This window comes from Temnothorax nylanderi, unplaced genomic scaffold (genome assembly GCF_030848795.1).
Source record: "Temnothorax nylanderi isolate EJ_2023f unplaced genomic scaffold, tnyl_v1.0 TNYL_tig0008_pilon, whole genome shotgun sequence".
Taxonomy (NCBI): domain Eukaryota; kingdom Metazoa; phylum Arthropoda; class Insecta; order Hymenoptera; family Formicidae; genus Temnothorax; species Temnothorax nylanderi.
In genome coordinates, this window is record NW_027249070.1 from 2751318 (window position 1) to 2771159 (window position 19842).

Here is a 19842-nt window from a genome sequence, read left to right on the forward strand (position 1 = left end):
TATACACTTGTAATAGAGAGAAAGAGGAAGCGAGGAAGAAAGAGAGATCAGGCACAATATGCTTGCGCCACTTAAACTAATTGTACAATGTACCTCTCGCGAGCAATTGCTTCACGACGTCCGTGCCGCCCTGGGCAGCGGCCACGCTGAGAACGGTCCTGCCTTCGTTGTCTATAGTGTCGACGCAACAGCCCCAGTACAGCAAGAGCTTGACGACCGATCCGTGTCCCATGCTCGCGGCCGCCCACAGAGGCGTTCTCCCGGTGACGTCGCAATGATCCATATCCGCGTCGAATTCCAAAAGCAAATCGCAAACGTCGCGATGACCTTCGAATGCAGCGACCAACAGCGGAGTCATACCGTCTTTGTCTTCGTGATCAACCGTGGCACCACGCTCTAAAAGTATCGTGACTACCTACGACGGACAACCAACATAATTTTACTTAAAATCACTTTCGCCATATTTATAGGACAGAATTGTACCAGTAAATTATTAATTATTAATTAATTCAAGAATTTTCAGATGCTGACGATAGTGCAACGATTTAATACAACAGTTTAATACAAGATTCGTCTAACTGATACTCATATGCCGGACGAACCTTCGCGTATCCGTGATTAGCAGGGACGCAAAGCGCGGCGACGCTGAGCGCAGTTCTACCGTCGCTGTCCGCGTGATCGATCTCGGCACCGAAGTCCAAAAGATGTTCCACGATCTCGCTGTGACCCATGTACGCCGCGGCGATTAAAGCTGTTCTACCTTCGTCGTCCGTCCTGTTAACGTCCGCGCCGTGCTTTAGGAGAGCCTTAACGATATCCTCGTGGCCGCCCCATGCCGCGGCTCTTAACGCAGTTCGTTGATCCCAATCCGCGCAATCTACCATAGCCCCGTGCTTCAGAAGTTGCTCGACCACCTGAAACAGCAGAACTCGTGAGAAACACCTGTTTCATTTACGACTCGCGAGACCTGCAATTTAATGATCTTACTCAAATGAGACTATCTCTTACATATTATGTATAACGCGGAGCTAACGAGACTTGCATATGTTCTTAGAAACTCGCCACTTAATCTAATTATACCTGAGTATGCCCTCCCCAGGCAGCGGCCCTGAGGGCGGTCCAGCCGTCACAGTCCGCATGATCCGCCCTCGCACCGGCAGCTAGGAGAACACGCACCACGTCCGCGTAACCGTGCCTAGCGGCCAAGTTCAGTGGCGTCTGTCCGTTCCGGTCGACCGCTTCTAACTTTGCCTACGTAAATTCAGAAATTCATCAAGCTATCTATTTCAATTGTTTCCACGAATTGTCGTGGAAACAAAAAAGTAAAAAAAAAACATGGAAACAATTTTGATGTTTTATTTTTTGAAACAGACAACTACACCTAAAAAAACTATTTTTTTTTTCTAAAAAATAAACAATGGAAGTCAGATTTACAAGTAATGATAATTTTAGTATGCTTGGCTACTTACAGTTTACACAGTAATCTATATAACGATACTATCGTGACTCTTTTTTAATTAATTAATTAAAAGTTGTATTAGTTTGAGAGCGTAGTTTGTGTACCTGAGGACAGGCTGCGAGCGCCAATTCCAACAGAGATGCATTGCCATCGGCAGCTAGAGTGTGTAACACCGTTCGTCCGTAAGAGTCTGTTTGATTGATATCTCCGCTTTCACCGAGGAGCTCTGTTAATGGTTCACTCGGAGATTCCTCAATGGGGCTTACATCTTGCGAAACCTTTGTGTAGGAAACGCGAAATTAAACCTTCCTTCACACTACAATTTCCGATAACAAAATTTCTATTACGAATATTCTCCATGACAATCAGTAAACTACGATATAGCGTTGTCGAATGTATTACGAATCATATTGACGACATATGCGACTTAACGCCACTTGAGAGTTTCTATGAGTCGCATTGTTCTCTCTTATCGTAAAAAAAGTATGCTGACCCCGAAAAACTAGATTAGATATTATTATATTTTATCACAGTTTCCTGAAACCGCTATGTTTCTATCAAAACTAAAGATTAGATATTATTATATATTTTTCACAGTTTATTATTATATATTTATCACGGTTTCCTGCGACATTGTTAAAAATAAATTCGTAGATAAACAGATTAGATGTTACTATTATACATATTTATCACGGTTTCCTGCGAGATTTTTAAAAATAAATTCGTAGATAAACAGATTAGATGTTACTATTATATTTATCACAGTTTCCTGAGAGATTTTTAAAAATAAATTTGTATACACGATAAACTTCAACCGCTTGTTTGTCTTGAATAAAATATTAAACGTGCGCTGGATATCCCGAATACATATCTCTTTTGTCGATTAGCAGTCGCGTGTTCTTCACGCATTTACGGATTCCTCTTTTAATAAAAAGAATGTTACCTGACTAGAAGAAATAGCATCTTTGCTAGCGTCATCGTCGACCGTTTTCTCGGAGGGCCGAGCGCCCGCGTCGATCAGCAGTCTCAGCAGCTTAACGTCCTGCCTGGGCCAAAGAATACACTCGGAGCTATCCAGATAACAGCCCTCGATGGGCGCATTACTACCGATCATCCAGAGCACTTGAAGAGTGTGGACGTCCAGCGTGGTGCTAACCGGAATGCTCGTTATCGCGCGCTGCAGGTGTTGCCCCAGTACGCAGATCTCGTCGGGATTGAGCTCGGGGCCGCGTAGAGTGTAGTAGGCCGCCAGCATGGCGTGGCCCTCGGTGGCCGAGCAGAGATACTTCTGGGTGCAGTGCTTCACGTCGAGGAGCCATTCGGCGAAGCTGTGGTGAAAGAGCATCAATGCGCCGGCACGCGAGACCGATATCACCCGGCGCAGCAAGTGGAGCCGGCGATTAAAGTCCTCGACTGTGATGCCGACGCAGGCCGTCTTCACGCTCTCGTACAGGATCTCCTGAGTGATGGGCAATTTGGCGGCGAGTATAACGTTGAGCAGCGGCTGCACCTTGCTGAATTGCTTCCTGCTGAAGAGTCGCTGGCAGAGCCAGAGGTATAGGCCGTTCAGCGTTCCCGGGATCTCCCGCACCTCGCGCAGAACAATAAAGTTCTCCGCCACGCCGTCGAGAACTTTCTCCAGGTACAGAAAGCAGCCGTTGCTCTTTATGTGCAGCTGGTTCAGCATCTCGGCGGTGTCGCGCGAGATGTGCTGCCTGTAAAAGTAGTTTATACAAGTATTATTAATCGAAACCAACGATTACTCACGAGTAAGTTTTGACTGTTATTAATAAACTAACGCAAACTTTTGTACCGCTAAGTACCCAAGTTTAATATATTCATTCATCGAGATGCATTTTCTCCCAGTAAAAGAATTGACTATCAATTGTTTTCTCGAAAATAAATCCGTTCGAGATTACAAATAATTGATGAAGCTAAGTAAGGCGATTTGCGACAATCCTGTCGTTACCTGAGAGCATCTTCCTGATCTAGCCGCGCGAGAATATACTGCTGAACGTCTCTAACGACCTGGGACTTTCTCAGGTCGTCCAGCGAGATCTTGCGAAAGCCGGTGAACATGCGCGAGATGGTCTTACTCTGCCGTCGAGCGGTGCAGACTAACAAGAGCCACTGTGGGAACAGATGGTGGTGATTAGCTAGCAATTCAGCTATTGTACGACTGACGTTGTCGTTCTCTCTCCGGGAGTCCCTGGTGCCGGTCTGCGGTGGATTCAGTGTCTGGCCCTCGTCGATCGAGTCCACCAGCAGGAAAAGACAGTTCTTCGGCGGCTCGACCTCCAACAGCGGGAACAGCAGGGCCTTCTTCAGGGCGTCGTCCGGATCCCGGTCGAGGACGTCCGGCTGTAACGCAGCCTGGATCTCCGGATCGGTTCGCAGCTTCTCGGCGTAGGCCTCCGCGACGGCCTCCCTGGACGTGAGAGGCGGCGCGGTCGCGACGATCGTCGGCGCCGTCGGCGCCGTCGGCGTCGTGGGTATCGCCGCTGTTGTCGTCGTTATCGTCGCCGTCGTTGTTGCCGTGAGCATCGTCGTGGTGACCGTCGTCGCGGCCGCGGCGGTCGCGGACGTCGGCGGCGAGATCGGCGCGGACGACGCTCGATGATGAACGCCGTCCGAGCTCGCCTGGAGCAACTGGGCCACCAGAGAACGCACGAATTGAGCGGGCGACAGGGAGGCTTCGCTTCTCGCTTGGCAGAAGTGTCGGGCCAGCAGGCGGCGATTCAGGGACCGCTGATGCCTCGCGGACGCACCGTTCGACGGCCACGCCAGCTCGGCGCAGAGCGCCGTCTTCCCGCTTCCTGGACCGCCCACGATCAAAGCCCCGCAGGTCTTGGACTGCGGCCGCTGCTCTAGGCAGTGCGACAGCTTCGTGAAGGCCCATTCTCGGCAGAAGAAACGCTTCTTCTCGATCACTGGCGCCGCCATCTCGATGTCCCGATATCTCTTCTCCTGGGCCTGTCCGAGATGAATCCGAATCCCTCCTTCTCACGGGATCTCGCGCGATCAAGCTTATCGGGGTTGCCTAGCGTAAATCGATTGGCGTAAGTAGATCTTTGGCATGGGTTTCACTATATCGGTTTCAATCCGTGTGCCTCTCAAGTCGCCCGGACGTATCTGAACGGGATATCTGATCGGACGAGCTGTTCTCTCCTCTGTCTCTCCTCGGAGCACCGCGACTAAATGCAGGTCTGGTGTAAATGGTCGAGAATAGGTGGCAGCTTCAGATCGGCTTAAGTGCAGCGACAAGATTGACCCGGTTGCGTTGCTCTGTCAACGGAACATCGGCGGGAGCCCCAGGGGGCTCTGAGGCTTCCTCTGCCTCCATTCAGCCTTCTCATCGCCTTGTAACCGCCGAACAATGCGCCTCGCGTCCTTGCATGCTATCTGGAACCAAAAAAAGAACTCTTTTTTTCCCTCTTGTCCCTCTCCGGCGTTACGTGAGTGCTTATAAAATGTAGAACATGACGAACGTAAAATTAATTTCTCGCCGCGGACTGACTGCGCACGATAAAATCGCCTTCAAACGGAACGGAAGATCTAAATTTATACAGCGATAAAACACGCAAGGTCGAACTTATTCGGATGCAAATTGCGCAGTTGCGGCAAAATATCGCGTTTACAGCGCGATAGACACAAGCAATATAGCAGTCCGTAAAGTAAATTCGGGGAACTTTTATTCCCTATAAACACATAACTCGCGTTTACGCGAGCAATTTGGATTTATCGTTATCTCCCAAAAACTTTTAAAAGATTCCCCCCCCCCCCGTCTTCCTCGATCCTCGTCGCAATTAGCCGGTCCAACTAACCGTCTAATTGATTCGCTCAGTGTTAATCTTTGGGCCGGGCGCCTCTCTTCTGGATGCCGCTAGACGGCTGGATGGCCCTCCTTTCCGAGAGAGACTTTAATCGTTTCCTCGCCGTCCCAACTTGGCGCGATCTCGCCTGGAGGTAAAACGATATTAACTTAAGTTAAGACGGTCTTCCGTTTAGCAAGATAGATTAGCGCGCTGTCCATTAATGCGATAATTAATAATCCTAACACGGCGGAAGGTTCGACGACCTCGCCCATCGCGTTCCGGCGGATGGGTTTATTATCGCGCCGAGGGATAAATAACCCGTGAGTTTTACGAGTTTAACGATTTTTACTGATAGACAGGAGTTCGCTGAAGACTCTTATTTCAGGCCGCGATGTCGCGAAAAGTCTGATAAAACGGTTTAATTCAGATATATTAAGCTATCTAAGCCAAATTATCAGAACACAAAAAATTTTATATGGAATTAATTTGCTAATTATTTGCAATTTTTTGCTTTTAAAAGTAATTTTTTTGCTCCAGCTATTCAAAAGTTACGAAGGGCTGGATAGCTAAATCTTAAGCTGTCTAGCCCTTCGTAACTTTTTAATTAGCTGGAGCAAAAAAATTACTTTTAAAAGCAAAAAATTGCAAATAATTAGCAAATTAATTCCATACAAAATTTTTTGTGTTCTGATAATTTGGCTTAGATAGCTTTAATATACCTGTTTAATTCGCTCTCGCTGACACCCATTTTCATTATCAGATGTGCGTTCTGCAAGAAAGCGCACCTCTCTCTTTTTCTCTCTCTCCTTTTTTCTCTCGCTTCAATAAATTATAAATACGTTCTCGCGGCATATCGTAAATCGATTCGATTACACGCCCGGCACCGTTCGCGTATAATTGCGTTACGCGCGACGAAATTGCCACACGACCATTTCTGACTATCGCTATCACCGGATCCCCCCCCCCCTCTCTCTCTCTCTCTTTTGCAACGTGGGAAAATGTGTTGCGCGGGAAAACGCGAAAACGGTTTCCCCGAAAGCCACAAATCCGACTGTCACGTCGACCAATACACGTACACGTACGTGAGCGCGCGTGGATGTAACGAAAGATCGCTCGGCACGTCGACCCCGCGTACGCAGGGACGAAGGACCGCAAATCTAACTCGTGCCCGAAAACTGGCGCGATAAAGTTCGCGTTTATCCGCCGGCCGAGAGGCAATCGGGCAGCTTCCCCTCCCCTCCCCGATACATCCCCTTATTTTCTTAATTGGACAACTGCTTAGTTACAGTCTTCTCGTAGCCAAGACTCAAATTAAAATTCTGCTAAAGGTAGAATCCGCTTGAAATTAATGGAGATAAACGGCCCTCTTGTTTGGAAACTTCGCGCGGACCGAGCGAATAAGTTCCGCGACTTTGAGAAGAGAGTCGCGGCGGTGTCTGGAACATTAAAAAAAAAAAGGGGAAACATCGCGTTACAAACCGCTACCCGGGTTCGGAGCATTCCCTGTCGGTGTGTCTTGATTTATTTCTCTGGCGATAAGACCGAAGTCTCGGAGCGCGAAGTTGATAACTGTGTCGCGCTTCGCGGTCCATTCATTCGACGACGACGACGACGACGACGACGACGACGACGACGTTTGCTTCACGCAGCGAACTTGTAAGCAGCCGAGGGACTTGAAGACTCGCGGTAAGGTAAATGCACGCTCGCGTACACCCAGGCACACGTACGGAACTGACGTTTCGTAAACGACACGGTAAATGCCAGAAGGCTCGACCTATATTCCGACAATGGCCGCCGACCCGTTTATTATTAGATGCGGAGGCACACAACGCCATAAAGATGACACCGTCAACGTGCGCGCGGCGCGGCGCGTCGCATTGTCGCCCCGATGCAGCCAGAACCGGCCGTTGACAACCCCCTCGGTTAGGTCTCTCTCTCGCTCGTTCTCTTCTCCCTTCGCCCCCCCCCTCTATCCGACGATCATTATGGCCGAATGATACGCGAACCGTGGACGAGAAACGAGACGAGGCGAGAACCTGTTTCACACGAAGAGAGAGAGAGAGAGAGAGAGAGAGAGAGAGAGAGAGAGAAAGCCCCACCGCGCTCGGTCAATTAAACTCCTCTCGAGACGGAAGCGCGTATCGAAATTGAAACCATTTATTTTCTACTGGACTGTTTAATAGGGATAATTAATAATATTTCAATCTGCGACATTGATGGCAAATTACGGGACGCGACCGGAGATATTCAAGAAAAATATTCACGCCTCCGGCGTGATTTACGCACAGAGCAATTATTTTAGAAACACGATGTGTTATCGCACAATTGAATGTATTAATTTGACCGTGTCTCTATTAAAAAACAAATTGATTGCCACGATAAAATACGATTCTGTCGAAAAATTGTTTTTGACAGAAATCGATATATTGATAACCGAAAAATAGAGCACTGCCTACTTTCATTTTTTTTTTTTACGGGAATGTCCATTACGTCTATTACGCATTTCGTTCGGTTCAAAAGAATTGAAACGGCGCAAGACGATTTGAATAATTTTATTCGATCCTTTCCGCATGTGCGACAGACAGAAGGGGTTGGAAATATCATGGTTGTAAGCGAACGAGGGAGGGGGAGAAAGGGGACAGCGCCCGATGTTTCCTTTCTCACGTTACGCTTTCTCCCTGTCTGTCTTGCACCCCTAACCGATCGATTTCCGTTCCCCGCCTCCCGGTGAACCCCGCGCGGTGCCGACCTCGGCGAACGCGAAATTTATCCTCGGCAGAGGCCGCGAAACTGGATTCAATCAACGAATATAGTCGCTGGATCCATTTACATGCAAAAAAGAAGTACGCCGTCATCGATAAACGGTAGCGCGATTCATTTCGTGAAAGGTACGGACGAACGGGAGGTCTGGAGGAATAATCCTTTTTTTCTCCTCACGCGGGACCACGAGCTCATTTTTTTTTTAATTCTTACGTCGCAATTAAGATCTTTTACATTCAATGATGAGAAAATTTTATTCGCAGATTTGTTTCTCGTTCCTCTGTTGCGTTTACTGTTACAAGAAATATGCACGCAGGTTTATTTTCTTCGTGTTCGGAAAGATCCGTGTATATTTCCGATCGATCCTCGATCATTATTTCCCCCTTTCGGAAGAACGAAAACCTGCGAATGTCTCGGCGAAAGTTACGACGGCTTACGTCGGAAAATAGTGGCGCAATTTTGGTTCCGCCGGTTAGACAGCGAGCGGCTGCCTCAGACGCGTTCCCCTCGTTTCTCATCGCGCGATGGCAGCAGAAAACGGAGATAAAAGCGTGTGATTTTCTCAAGGTGGAATGATCTCGTCGTTTGTCTGAATGTACAAGAAGGGCGACCGTTCTGATATTACACAAAAGTTCGTCTAGACTTCGGATTCGCGCCGGGCGAAGGAGCAGGGCGGCGTGGGATTGCGAGGGCGGGGTTGGGATATAATCAAAGAAAGCTCGCGCTAAGCTGGATTTAGAGTTAATCCGAGAGAGACCACGGCCGGAACACCGGCAGGTCGGTCAAGCGATACTCGTTGAATAATTATCCGCCGTGCTTAAGGGCTCAGCGTCGATCGAAGAAATACTCCCTGGAATAATAATTAAAAAGATAAAAAATATCGCGTATCAAAATATTTTAATTCTACGGGAAAACACAAGATTCTAGAACACTGCCATTTCCCGTGTATTCTCCGATTACTCCGGAATTCATTATCTCCCCAACAATTTGATTAGATTTGATTTGCTATCTTTCTCGCTGTTTCTAATTGTTCCGTCTTAAATATCTCATTGATTTTAACGTCGAATTACAATTCCGCTTAAATAATTTATATTAGAAACGAACTAAATCAGATTCGCGATACCGTTTCCATGTTTCTCAGTCACGTTTCTGAAATATTCGCAAAATCGATTCTGATTAGAAATCAACAGATCAATTCCTGCTGTACAACGATTAATTAGCGAATTGGAGCGAAAATAATCTCAAACAAGAAAAGTAAAAGTATTTTATAATCCGTAATAATCCGTCAAAGTTTCGTGCTGAGCTTTAAAAAAAAAATCTACGATATGAAGAAACAACCCTCGCAAACAAGCGACGTCTCCTATTCATCCCTCTCTTTTGATTTGGAACTTTTGATTCACACGGCGTTGCTCCGTTGCACTCGTTGCACGCGAATGTATTATGCATCGGGTTGCACGCGTGCTGGTTTAGCACCTACGCACCCATGCATGCCAGAAGTTTCGTTTAAAGACACAGGAAGAACTTCTTCCTGCGTGAAAAGAGACGGGCTCTCTCCGGTCTCGTATTTCGAGTCGTAAAATGGGCGAGCCGTCTCCTTTGTACGAATGTGTTTCGTATAGCGAGAGAATCCCGCGGATAAAACTTAAAAACGTTGTCATGCGCGAAGATTAATACGGCGCGTTTATTTTCGAGCACGGCAGACAAGTTTGTAATTCTAACTTTTAAATAAATATCCTTTGCGATGTCAGCGATATGGCAAAAACTTTCGTAACCGTCTTCTCGAAAGGTGCTTCAAATATCGCATGGTAGAGTCCTCTGTATGTACATTTAAAGTCGTTCGCTTCGAGAACTTTTACAAAGTTAAATATGTTTCTATTTAAAATTCTCTTTGCCGATAAAAAATATTTTTTATCGGTCTCCAGTCAGATTTCTTCTTCGGCGACGAAGATCAACGCGTTCTCGACTTAATGTACGCGTGGGTTTGACAAAGTGTGCGGATCTCCCGTTGCGTCATCGGGGCTCCTCCGCTCAAGGACGTAATCCGAAATCGAGTTCGGGTAAATGGGGCCGATTCTCTCTCTCTGTCCGCGGGGGCGGCTCGGATTAACTTTCCGTTGGCGTAAAGCCGCGCCCGAACTTGCCCGCAAAATAGAGCTGACCGTCGTTTAATCCGTTCACGTCAGAGTACGTGCCCGCCAGACCGATCCCCTCGCAATTGCATTCCAATTAGTGCGAAAACGCAGACGCCGGGGCTGCAGGCGTCGCAGGTTCCGCGCCGCATCTTACCACGTCAGCATCGTGCCAGCGGAGACAATAGCACGCGCAGCGGCGACACTTCGACGTACGTGAGATACGTGAGAAAATACATTCCTGGCTGAATTTTAAAATAAATATTTGGGTATATCCGACAAGTCCGAGCTCGCACGTGCGCGACGCGTGGATCCTCCGTGAGGATCGATGAGATTCTTTCCTCTTCATTAGTCTCGGTCTACAATAGATGTTTCGAGCCCTAAGCCTTAAGAAATTGTTCAATCGCAGTTGAATTTGAGGAGAATAATTGACTGTGATTGGTCAATTGGTTCTTAGGGCTTAGGGTTTAAAACACTTATTGTAGACTCGGGACTTATCTCTCGCGCTTCGCGAAACGCGAATGCGAGACCGAACTAAACGGAACGAAAGCGTCAGTTCGCTCCTTATTTAGCGGGGACACGTATGTATACCCGCGTATCGCGCGCGAGCACGGATTTTACACACTTACGGAGAACGCGAAACGACAGGTCGCCTTTACATTGGAGTGTATAAATAGCCAAATGAAATCGTTAAAGACGCGGTATTGCTGCGTATTATGGCGTATTACTGCGAAACGGATTACGATCCAATATGAGGAGTTCCCCTATATCGAATATATTATACATTTATGGCGATTATTAAGCTCACCGTGCAAAGCGATATCAATTCCCCGCTATAATTTTTTTCTTTTCATTGCGCAACACGTACAATTATTTCCTTTCAGTAACGGCAGCGTTCTCGTCTCATGTAACGTGGAATTATTACATAATTATTAAATATTATATAATATAAACACAAAGGTCTTACGGGTGGAAATTGCTTCTTACAAACGGGACGTCGTTCTATGTTTCTCGCTCTAACATATTCAAATGGAACAGTCTTTGAACAAGCCTGCAATATAATACGGGTGACATATAATTTCCATTTTAGCTCTCGCGTTGCAGACCTCTCGTGTGCGAAGCTTTTATATACGAGATACGTACATACATCTGACGTGTATACGACGCGCGGATCGCCTCCGAAAGAAGATTAGAGAGTTCCGTGCCTCCCGGGCTATTGTGTCATTTCCCAGTTTCCGTCCCGATTGCGATCCGCGTTCCGTATGTACACGCGTCGTCTAATCACGGCAATTAATTCCGGCCGCCTTTGTACGCGGCGCGTCGACACATGCGGCGCGCGTGCATAAATTTTGCAATGCACACACACCCGAGCGCGTGCATGTCCCCGAGCGGCGGCGTTTAAACCGGTTTCCGGTGGCATTCAATGGTCGCTTTCGCGTATAGCTGCGTACGGCCGCGGAGTTCGGAGGCGCGGATAAGTTATACGAAATTAACGGGTCGCTTATCGCCTCTTTCTCTCTCTCTCCCCCTCACCTCCCCCCTCCTCGCGAATTCGTTCGCGTTGCACGCGCCAGGATTGCCGAAAACCCGCGTTACGTTACATCTCGCAACAGCATTTATCAACAATGTGACCCTTATCAGCCCCCCCGATTGATCTAATTCTAATTCTCAGAGATTAATTTTAATTTGAGTTTTTAAATGTTTTTTACGCTTACACTGTTACATTCATAGTATCAAACCATACTCAATTTGAGTCATTTTTTACCATTCGTATTGTCGCCACTGCTCCTACTCAATATGTCGTTAATTTAATTAAAATAATGGAGTTAAAATAATAGTATTTTGTGTTAAAATAATAAATTTCGAAACACATGGTAGTTAAAACAAAATATTATTTAACTCAAGGGACTGGTTTAAATTTCATCCTTTAATATTTAACAGTGTACACTTATTAACGTAATATAAATCAACTAATAAATCAACTTCAATTATTACTTAACGAACACGCGTTTGTAGATGCAGCTTGGATGCAAGTCATGAAGTTCCATTGTTTCTCAGCCTGGACGAGCAGTTCAATTTTTCGACTTGAGTTCGAGACAAACCGCTCCGACACACCTCTCAACTATATATCTGAGTGCGAATCTGAAGTGCCCCCGCTTCAGAATAATGCGGGGCTTGCCCCCGCGATATTGCAAACATGCAGCTCGGTATCGCGCGCATGATGCATTTAATTGACCGCGATAAACTCATGCGCTTTTCACCGTCGCGCTTATCGCCGGGAATAAGAATTCCTCCGCTCGCATTCTATATGTCTCGATCGAAAATTATTGAGTTGCGGATAATAACACTTTGCTGTACACAATGATAAAGGGCGAGCTTGCGTAAAACTATGTAAAACTCCGCGATAACGCGACTCGCGAGGAGCGTGGTACGTCCGCGTCGGCTTAAAGCGGGAGATGTCGGCATCGCTGTAAATAATGACGAAAAGATCCTACGGAGAAACCGAAAATTTCTTCGCCGAAAGTTGGCCGCGAGGCCAGGTCTTGATGAATCCTCCGAGCGGGCGATGAAAAAGCGTGAATCGCATTTAGGCGGGAACGCGCGGTATTTACTCAAAGCGGTAAGGTATTTGCTCTCTCTCTTTCTCTCTCGCGAATTTCGCACAGCGGCGAATCCCGTTTCCACCTAATTGGAATTGCGCGTAAGGCTCCACTTTAATTAGAACTCGAGTGTTTTTAATCTACTAAAAACACTCCGATTTGTTAAACCCAAGTCCCCTTATCTTTTCACATTCGCGTGCGCGATTCGGACAAGAGCTCGACGGCAATGAACGGCAACGAAAAAGTGCATCCTGCAAAATTTGCGATACTTGGAAATAGGAACGGACGATGACTTCCGTATGAATATTCAAGCTCTTCATTTGTCGCTCTTAGCCGGCCCGATTAAACGAAGAGCGTTGTGTGTGTCACAATCGTGCTGTCTCTCTCTCCCCCTTCGTCGAAAGCTTTTAACCTAATTAGCATAATGTCAGTGGGAACGAAGTGAGCCGATAGAACACGCAATAGCGTCTATCTACCTCGACGGAGAAGATTAAAAGCGCAACGTGAAATGGCCAGGACGATTCTAACAGCCGCCATATACCGGAAAAGTTCCTCTCTGCCGCAAGAAGGAGCGCAAATTAAATTATTCGAGAAGTCTCGCGGGCATAGTGGCCTCTATTATTCCGGTGCAAATCCCGCGTTTAAACGCGAAAAGTACCCTTTGAGTACTTCACAAAGGGCAACAAACGAATATCTCAAAACCGCGCTCGGGCTTGCCGTGGTAATAAGAGAAAGAGAGACGCGGCCAAAAAATCTCTTTCCTTCGGATCCGATCGCTCAGCTTCCAAATTCATACGTTTACATCGCCTGTCCGGCAAGTTTTATATGTCTTATTATGGACGTCACAGTATTAATTTTCATTATCGTAAGTATACACTGTCAAATTCAAAGTGTTAGATTATACTCAATTTGAGTAATTTTTAATTATTCATATAAGTCGCTACTGTTCCTACTCAATATCGTTAATTTAACTAAAACAATGGGGTTAAAATAATAAATTTCGACACACGCGTTAAAAATAACAAACATGTTTTTTATCTCAAGGTAAGGTATTGGTTTAAATTTCATCCTTTAATATTTAACAGTGTATATGACAAAATATTATATAATATGATTAAATAAGATTATATCCTGGGCAGTCACCCGCTTTTTATTTCACCTTGTTACCTAGCTATTTATGTGATTCAAAATGTTATATTAAATGGCATTTATTTCTTGAAAGCGTTTTTAAAAATATCGACAACGTCAGTCATCGGTGACCATCGAAGTGTCAGGCGTCAATCACATATGAATGACAGTCAATGAGCTTCTGTAATTTTTTAATCGAATATTCATGTATAAAAGTTTAAAAAGGGAAAAGTGTCTTAAGATCTAAAAATACTTATATACCCACAAAATTACCGTGTTTGACGAAGACTCTTTCACGAGGATAATGCGATTGACTCGAACGAAGCAGCAGCGTCAAGAGCCTAGTCTCCTTTTGTGGACGAACTTTCCACTTCCTCTCCGATTATTTGAGCTACCCGGTTGCATGATACGCGCGTCTATCCTCGCCTTGCGCAACGCTCGGTTCCCGAACAAGAACTGCGTACAACAAACTCACTTCGCACTCGGCACTCCCGCGTTTTACCATCCCGAAGATCCGCCGGCGCTCGTTGCGCGAGCACTTCGAGCGGACGTGCCGGGCGCGGATAGAGCTCCGAAACGTGTCGGACACGCGGGAGAGATAACACATGCCGCCCGCGCGAGAGCGGAGTTTACGAAGAGAGGATGCGATAAAAATAGCTCCTCGAAAAGCCGTTCCGATTGTGCCCGCTCGCTGTGCTCCCGTCGTCGTCGTCGTCGTCGAGGCGAACATCTGACTCGAGTATTCCGCGCGGGACGCGCCTCCCATTTCAACCCCCTACGAGAGGGAGAGAGAGAGAGAGAGAGTTTCGCGAAAACTTTTCGCGGATCGAGTTATCGCGTTTCGGCGCTCCGCTATTTTGTTTGTCTTGTTCGATTTGCCCGGGAGCCCCCTTCGCCGTAAATTCGAGTTAGGTAACTCGCACCGGGGGTGCAGCCGTAGGCACTATGAATCATCTCGCCCCCCGCGCGCTACGTGGTCTCGCCGGTCTAAAATTCTCGCGCTCGCGATCGTTGTGTACTCAGCCCTTTATTTCGTCGTCGCGAGAAGAAAAGAGGGGAAACTTGAAATTTCTGCAGCGATATCGTCGTATCAGCGTCGCGAAAGAGCGTCGCGCCGCTCAGAAGAGGGAACGATGACCGCGAGGGAACGATGATCTCTCCCCCTTCTTCTTCTTCTTCTTCTTCTCCCGTTCGGCTCGAAGTAATTTATTTATCGGTACGTGCGTCGTTTGTAAGTCACGCCGCGACTGTCGCGAACAGCCCCCCTGTGATCTCTCTCTCTCTCTCTCTCTCTCTCTCTCTCTCGTGCAAGTTCTCGAATGCGCGAATGTCATCTCTCGCGTAACGTATCGGCCAAAGTTCGCCGTGCTCGCGCGGACACACACCGCGATAGGAACGCGCGCGATATTCCTCGCGGGTGTTCCAAGCCCCCCCCGTTCCGGGCTGGAAAGCCCGGGGAACGAATGCCGGAAATATATGTGGAACGGCGTGCACGCGCGCTATCTGCCGCGCCGCGAGCGCAGGAAACGCGCCCAGGGCCGGAAATGAAGGATGTAACCGGGGCGGCGAGGAGCGGCGACCGCGCGTGCACATGTTCCTAATGAAATTCTAACGACGCGTGCGGCACAGAAACTCGCTTGCAGATATATTTATACCGGGGCGCGAAACCGGAGCACCGGCTCCGTCGGATTTCAGATCTTTCATGCTACAGACGCGAGAAGGAAAGGAAAGGAAAAGAAAACGCATCTCGCGCGCTGGTCACGGCAAGAAGTTGCATGTTTTCCGTCCCGATTTTGTGTGTACGGCGACGAAAGCGTGTTTGTTACGACATATCGATAACGTAAATCGAGAGAAAGCCGAATGCTGCACGCGCGAAGTCATGAAATCCACATTTAGCAGATATGTATCTGCGCGTATCCGGGGTATCGGGAACGGAGATCGGCCGTGTGTTACAATTCGTACAGATTATATATGTATATATATGGACGCGATTTCGTATCGCGCCGCGCCGGTTCGATCCGATAAGTTTCGCAGCCGAATCTGCAGTCGAAGTTAAGCGGATTGCTAAGTTCGGGGAAAGGATTGCCGAACCGCCGCGCGCCGGTATACGATCGTAACTTCCGATCCCGTCGAATGCAATTTGTAATCCGTTACGGATCCCTCTCGATGTGTCTTTTCTCTCTTTCTCACTTTCTCCATTGCCCTCCCCGGGCGGCCGAGTAACGCTCTTATCGTTCGCGATAACGCTCGTGTCGTCTATAAAATTTTTAGTGAATGAAATCTTTGACGCACGTTGTCGATCTTTTCCAGATTCATGTTTTATATAATTAAAAGATTACCTTTTAAAAAAAGTCACCAAATACACGCGCCAGAATCTGTGGTACAAATTTGTTTTAATATATTCAATTAAAAATTTAAAATAATTGTGTATTGCAACATAAATAGGATTCAATTAAATTAATTTCCATGAGAAAAATGTTTAGGTGAATAATAAGTGTGGTTTAACATTTCACAATTTGAAAAATGTTTTTCAATTTTATATATTTCGAGATATAGAAACCGAATCTGCTTAAAGAGATTGTCACTCCCGTTTTTTATATCCTGCTTGATCACAATAATTTCATGTATTTTATAACACTTGCGAGATCTATCAGAAACTTACATATTTCACGTACACATTTCAAGGCGAGAAACTAAGGCCCACTTTAAACAATCTCTAATTCATGTCAGAATTAATTCCCATTCCCATGTTACGTGTCATGTAATATGAAGAGAAAATCAGTGCGAGAGAGAAGACGCTCTTAGAAGCTTAAGATAAAATTTCGATAAAATTTTTTATCGACCGGCGGACAATTTAGCCTGAAAGCGCGGCCCTTGACTCCGCAGGCAAGAGTCATTAAAATTTCGCCCGTAATTCCGTGATTTGAGAGGTCGAGCACGGAAAAGGTCTGGTCGCGCGAGTTGCCCCAGCTGCATTAACAACCCCGGGGGCGCGTCAATTCGCGCGGCGAGGGGTGCCCCGATATCGACGACGCCCGGAGGAGACTTCCTTTCTTCGCGCACTCCGCACGTGCCCACGATGTTTAATGCAATTTCCCTTATCGCGGTGGACGAGTTTTCCCTCGTTCCCCGCTGCGCGCCGCGCCGTCGCGTCGCCGTCGCGCGTCCCGTCCGCCCACCGCCCTTTTCCGCGAGAGAAAAAGTCTCGGCCGGAGCGCGCGGAGCAATAAATTGCAGCTACTCGAATCAACTTTTGAATTACGACTCGGGAGAGCTCGTTACGACAACCGGCGAAATCCTGTTAGCCGCGTTGCAACCGTAATGAACTCGTCCGACGTAGCTGGTGGTAGCGGGCGCGAAAAGAAGACCACAGCACCGCCGATTCCGCCATCCAGGAGCTTGCGCGAGCGCGCGACCGAGAAGTGTCCCGCGATATGCTATCGAGAGCGCGTTGATTTCACTCGGCCCCCGCTAGAAAACTTCTTGATTATTAATGGCTAATTCGACATTACCAGTCTCGCGATTTACTCCGACGTCGCGCGCTATCGTATTCCCTTTAACGATATACTCTCATTTATTCCGCAAAACTTCACCGTACTTCGGCCCGACGCTGTATTCCCGTTGGGTAATAACGATTCTCGCGATTTACTTTCGATTCATCAAGAAGCGAGAACTTGCACGGAGATAAAGTATTCTCGGAAATATTGATGCGATAACGTGCGCACTTTAAGATGTACGGATGTCGTGAACAAAATTCACAAACTTCGTGTAACAACATTTTGGTATCGCATCTTTGTGACTAAAAAAAATATATCTACACTGTTAAATCCGTGGTGTCAAATTGTACTCAATTTAAGTCATTTTTAACCATTCCCGTAGATCGCCACTGCTTCTACTCAATATGTCATTAATTTAACTAAACCAATGAAGTTAAATAGTTAAAATAATACCGTTTTGTGTTAAAATAATAAATTTCGACACACATGATAGTTAAAAGTGACAAAATGTCATTTAACTCAAGACATTGGTTTAAATTTCATCCTTTGATATTTAACAGTGTAGATGACAACATCAGCCGTTTTTCTTTATTCAACGTCCGTACCAGAAGTCACGTCGTATATTCGCATACGATTTGACAAAATGTCGCAGGTTTGAGGATAAGCATAAAGTTTCCGCAGATATACCGTATATTTTACGTACAGCATGTTTTTACGCGACGAGAGCATAAAGGTGTGACGGAAACTACGAGAGAGGAGAGCACGCTCGTACGGTCGCTCGTTCGAGGTCTCCTTCTTGCAGCTACTAAAAAGTTTGTTACCTTTTTAGGGAAGCTAGGTATTGTCTTTAGTAAGACGGAGGGAGAGAAACGACGGGACTAAAGAGGGTTTTCACGCGAGCCACTGCGAGATAAGGCGCAGGGGGATGGGGAATGGGCGTCGCTACGACATACGACGGGATAGATGCCGATAAGAGCAATCCTGAGGGTGCGTTTCCACATAGGACGACCTAAGTGTCGACGACGAGAATGCGCGATAAAGATCGCCGACGAGGGGTGAGGGGACCCCGACGTGATATTATTAGCGCGTTACTCACGGAAATAATATAGCTACAATATAGCGCACACCGCATGTATTACATCTCGAAAAGTTATTATTAAGACAGACTGATTTATTATTAAAAAGGTTACGTGCGCGCAGGATATCTCACAAACGGAATGTTTAAATGGTAACCGCGTGAAATTAATTTTTCGCTAACGCGCTTTAATTTGTCGCTGGACGTCATTTCGCTCTCACGTGACATGACCATTTAATTTCACGTGCAAAAGAGGAAAAGGTTTACCGAGGAATCTGCCTTGCTTCTCGGTACTCCTATTACGGTAGCACACGTTCCGCAGGGCGATATCGCCGGCCCGATAAGGGGGTTCGGAGACTAAACGCCGGAGATCGCATCTGCGAATAATGCAAGCTCCTCCGAAATAACGTCGTCATGATTTATCATATATATACCGCAGGATATAATCAACAATTCCAATTCCCGGCCGTTACTCCGATCTTTATCGCGCGCAAATTTATCGAGGATTTACCCATGTATTCCTGTCACAGATCTCGTATTCTCGGATACATGGCACGAGCGATCAGACTAATTGTAAGACTGTTATAAGAAAGATAATTTCGTAAGAAACTATTTAAAGACTTAATTAGTCGACGTCTTCTTGAATTGTTTCATAATTCGAGTACAAGAGAAAAAGCTCCTTTTTACTATTATATAGCTCACACGTTTAATTGCTGCTATAATTACGAGTATATTATTTTTGCGACATTAATGGCCGCATCGGGATATTTCTCTGCCCGCGTATCTGTGACCTATTTAACTCTTTTTCGGATATACGGCGCAAATATTCGCGGCAAATAACGCGCACTGTATGCGATCCGCTGAGAGTCGTACCAGCTCCGCGGCGCATTAAATTACATTTATTATTCTCGCGACACACCGCCGTAATACATTTCGTCGACAGCAACGCTAATCTACACTCTCACGATGAATGCGCTCAGGCAGCACGCCTCATCAATCACACTTGCGAGGAAAGTCCTCCTCCTCCGGCCTCAGAGGAACTGATTTTCATTAAATTGATATACCGATTCCCCGTATCTCCCGCGAACCTCTAACAGCTGCTATTTCCTAAGCAGATGTTTGCGTGCACACGTTAGAAGTTAAAGGAGTTATATTTAATCTACTACTAGGGCACAGAAATGTATCATCAAGAAATTTTCGCGAGAAAGATATTTTTCAATAAAGAAAAAATTTAAATATATATATTTAAAATCCTCCTTGAAATCTCTGATAAAGTTATTTTACTGGAAAAGCGTTTTCAAAAAAAAAAAATTTTCTTTAGCAAATCTATAACGCAGTCATTAATTTCTGCCACCTGCAAACGAACTCGTGATGTACTT

The 19842-nt window shown here is 46.4% G+C and overlaps 1 protein-coding gene across 9 annotated transcripts in view; it reads right to left on the minus strand.

Moving 5' to 3' along the window:
* Positions 1 to 19842, minus strand: part of LOC139785583 (uncharacterized) — a 94741-nt gene that overhangs the window by 4813 nt on the left and 70086 nt on the right. For 5 of the 9 annotated variants that reach the window (XM_071724776.1, XM_071724769.1, XM_071724795.1 and 2 more), the window contains 6 exons: positions 3429 to 4861; positions 2403 to 3174; positions 1564 to 1737; positions 1081 to 1251; positions 603 to 914; positions 94 to 415 (listed from right to left, as the gene is read on the minus strand). In XM_071724776.1, the coding sequence (XP_071580877.1) occupies positions 94 to 415; positions 603 to 914; positions 1081 to 1251; positions 1564 to 1737; positions 2403 to 3174; positions 3429 to 4402 (2725 nt within the window). In that variant the 5' untranslated portion in view covers positions 4403 to 4861. Of the gene's footprint in view, positions 1 to 93; positions 416 to 602; positions 915 to 1080; positions 1252 to 1563; positions 1738 to 2402; positions 3175 to 3428; positions 4862 to 5283; positions 5420 to 14164; positions 14399 to 19842 lie in introns of those variants that run through there. The other 4 variants (XM_071724779.1, XM_071724760.1, XM_071724785.1 and 1 more) reach the window with 3 other exon arrangements.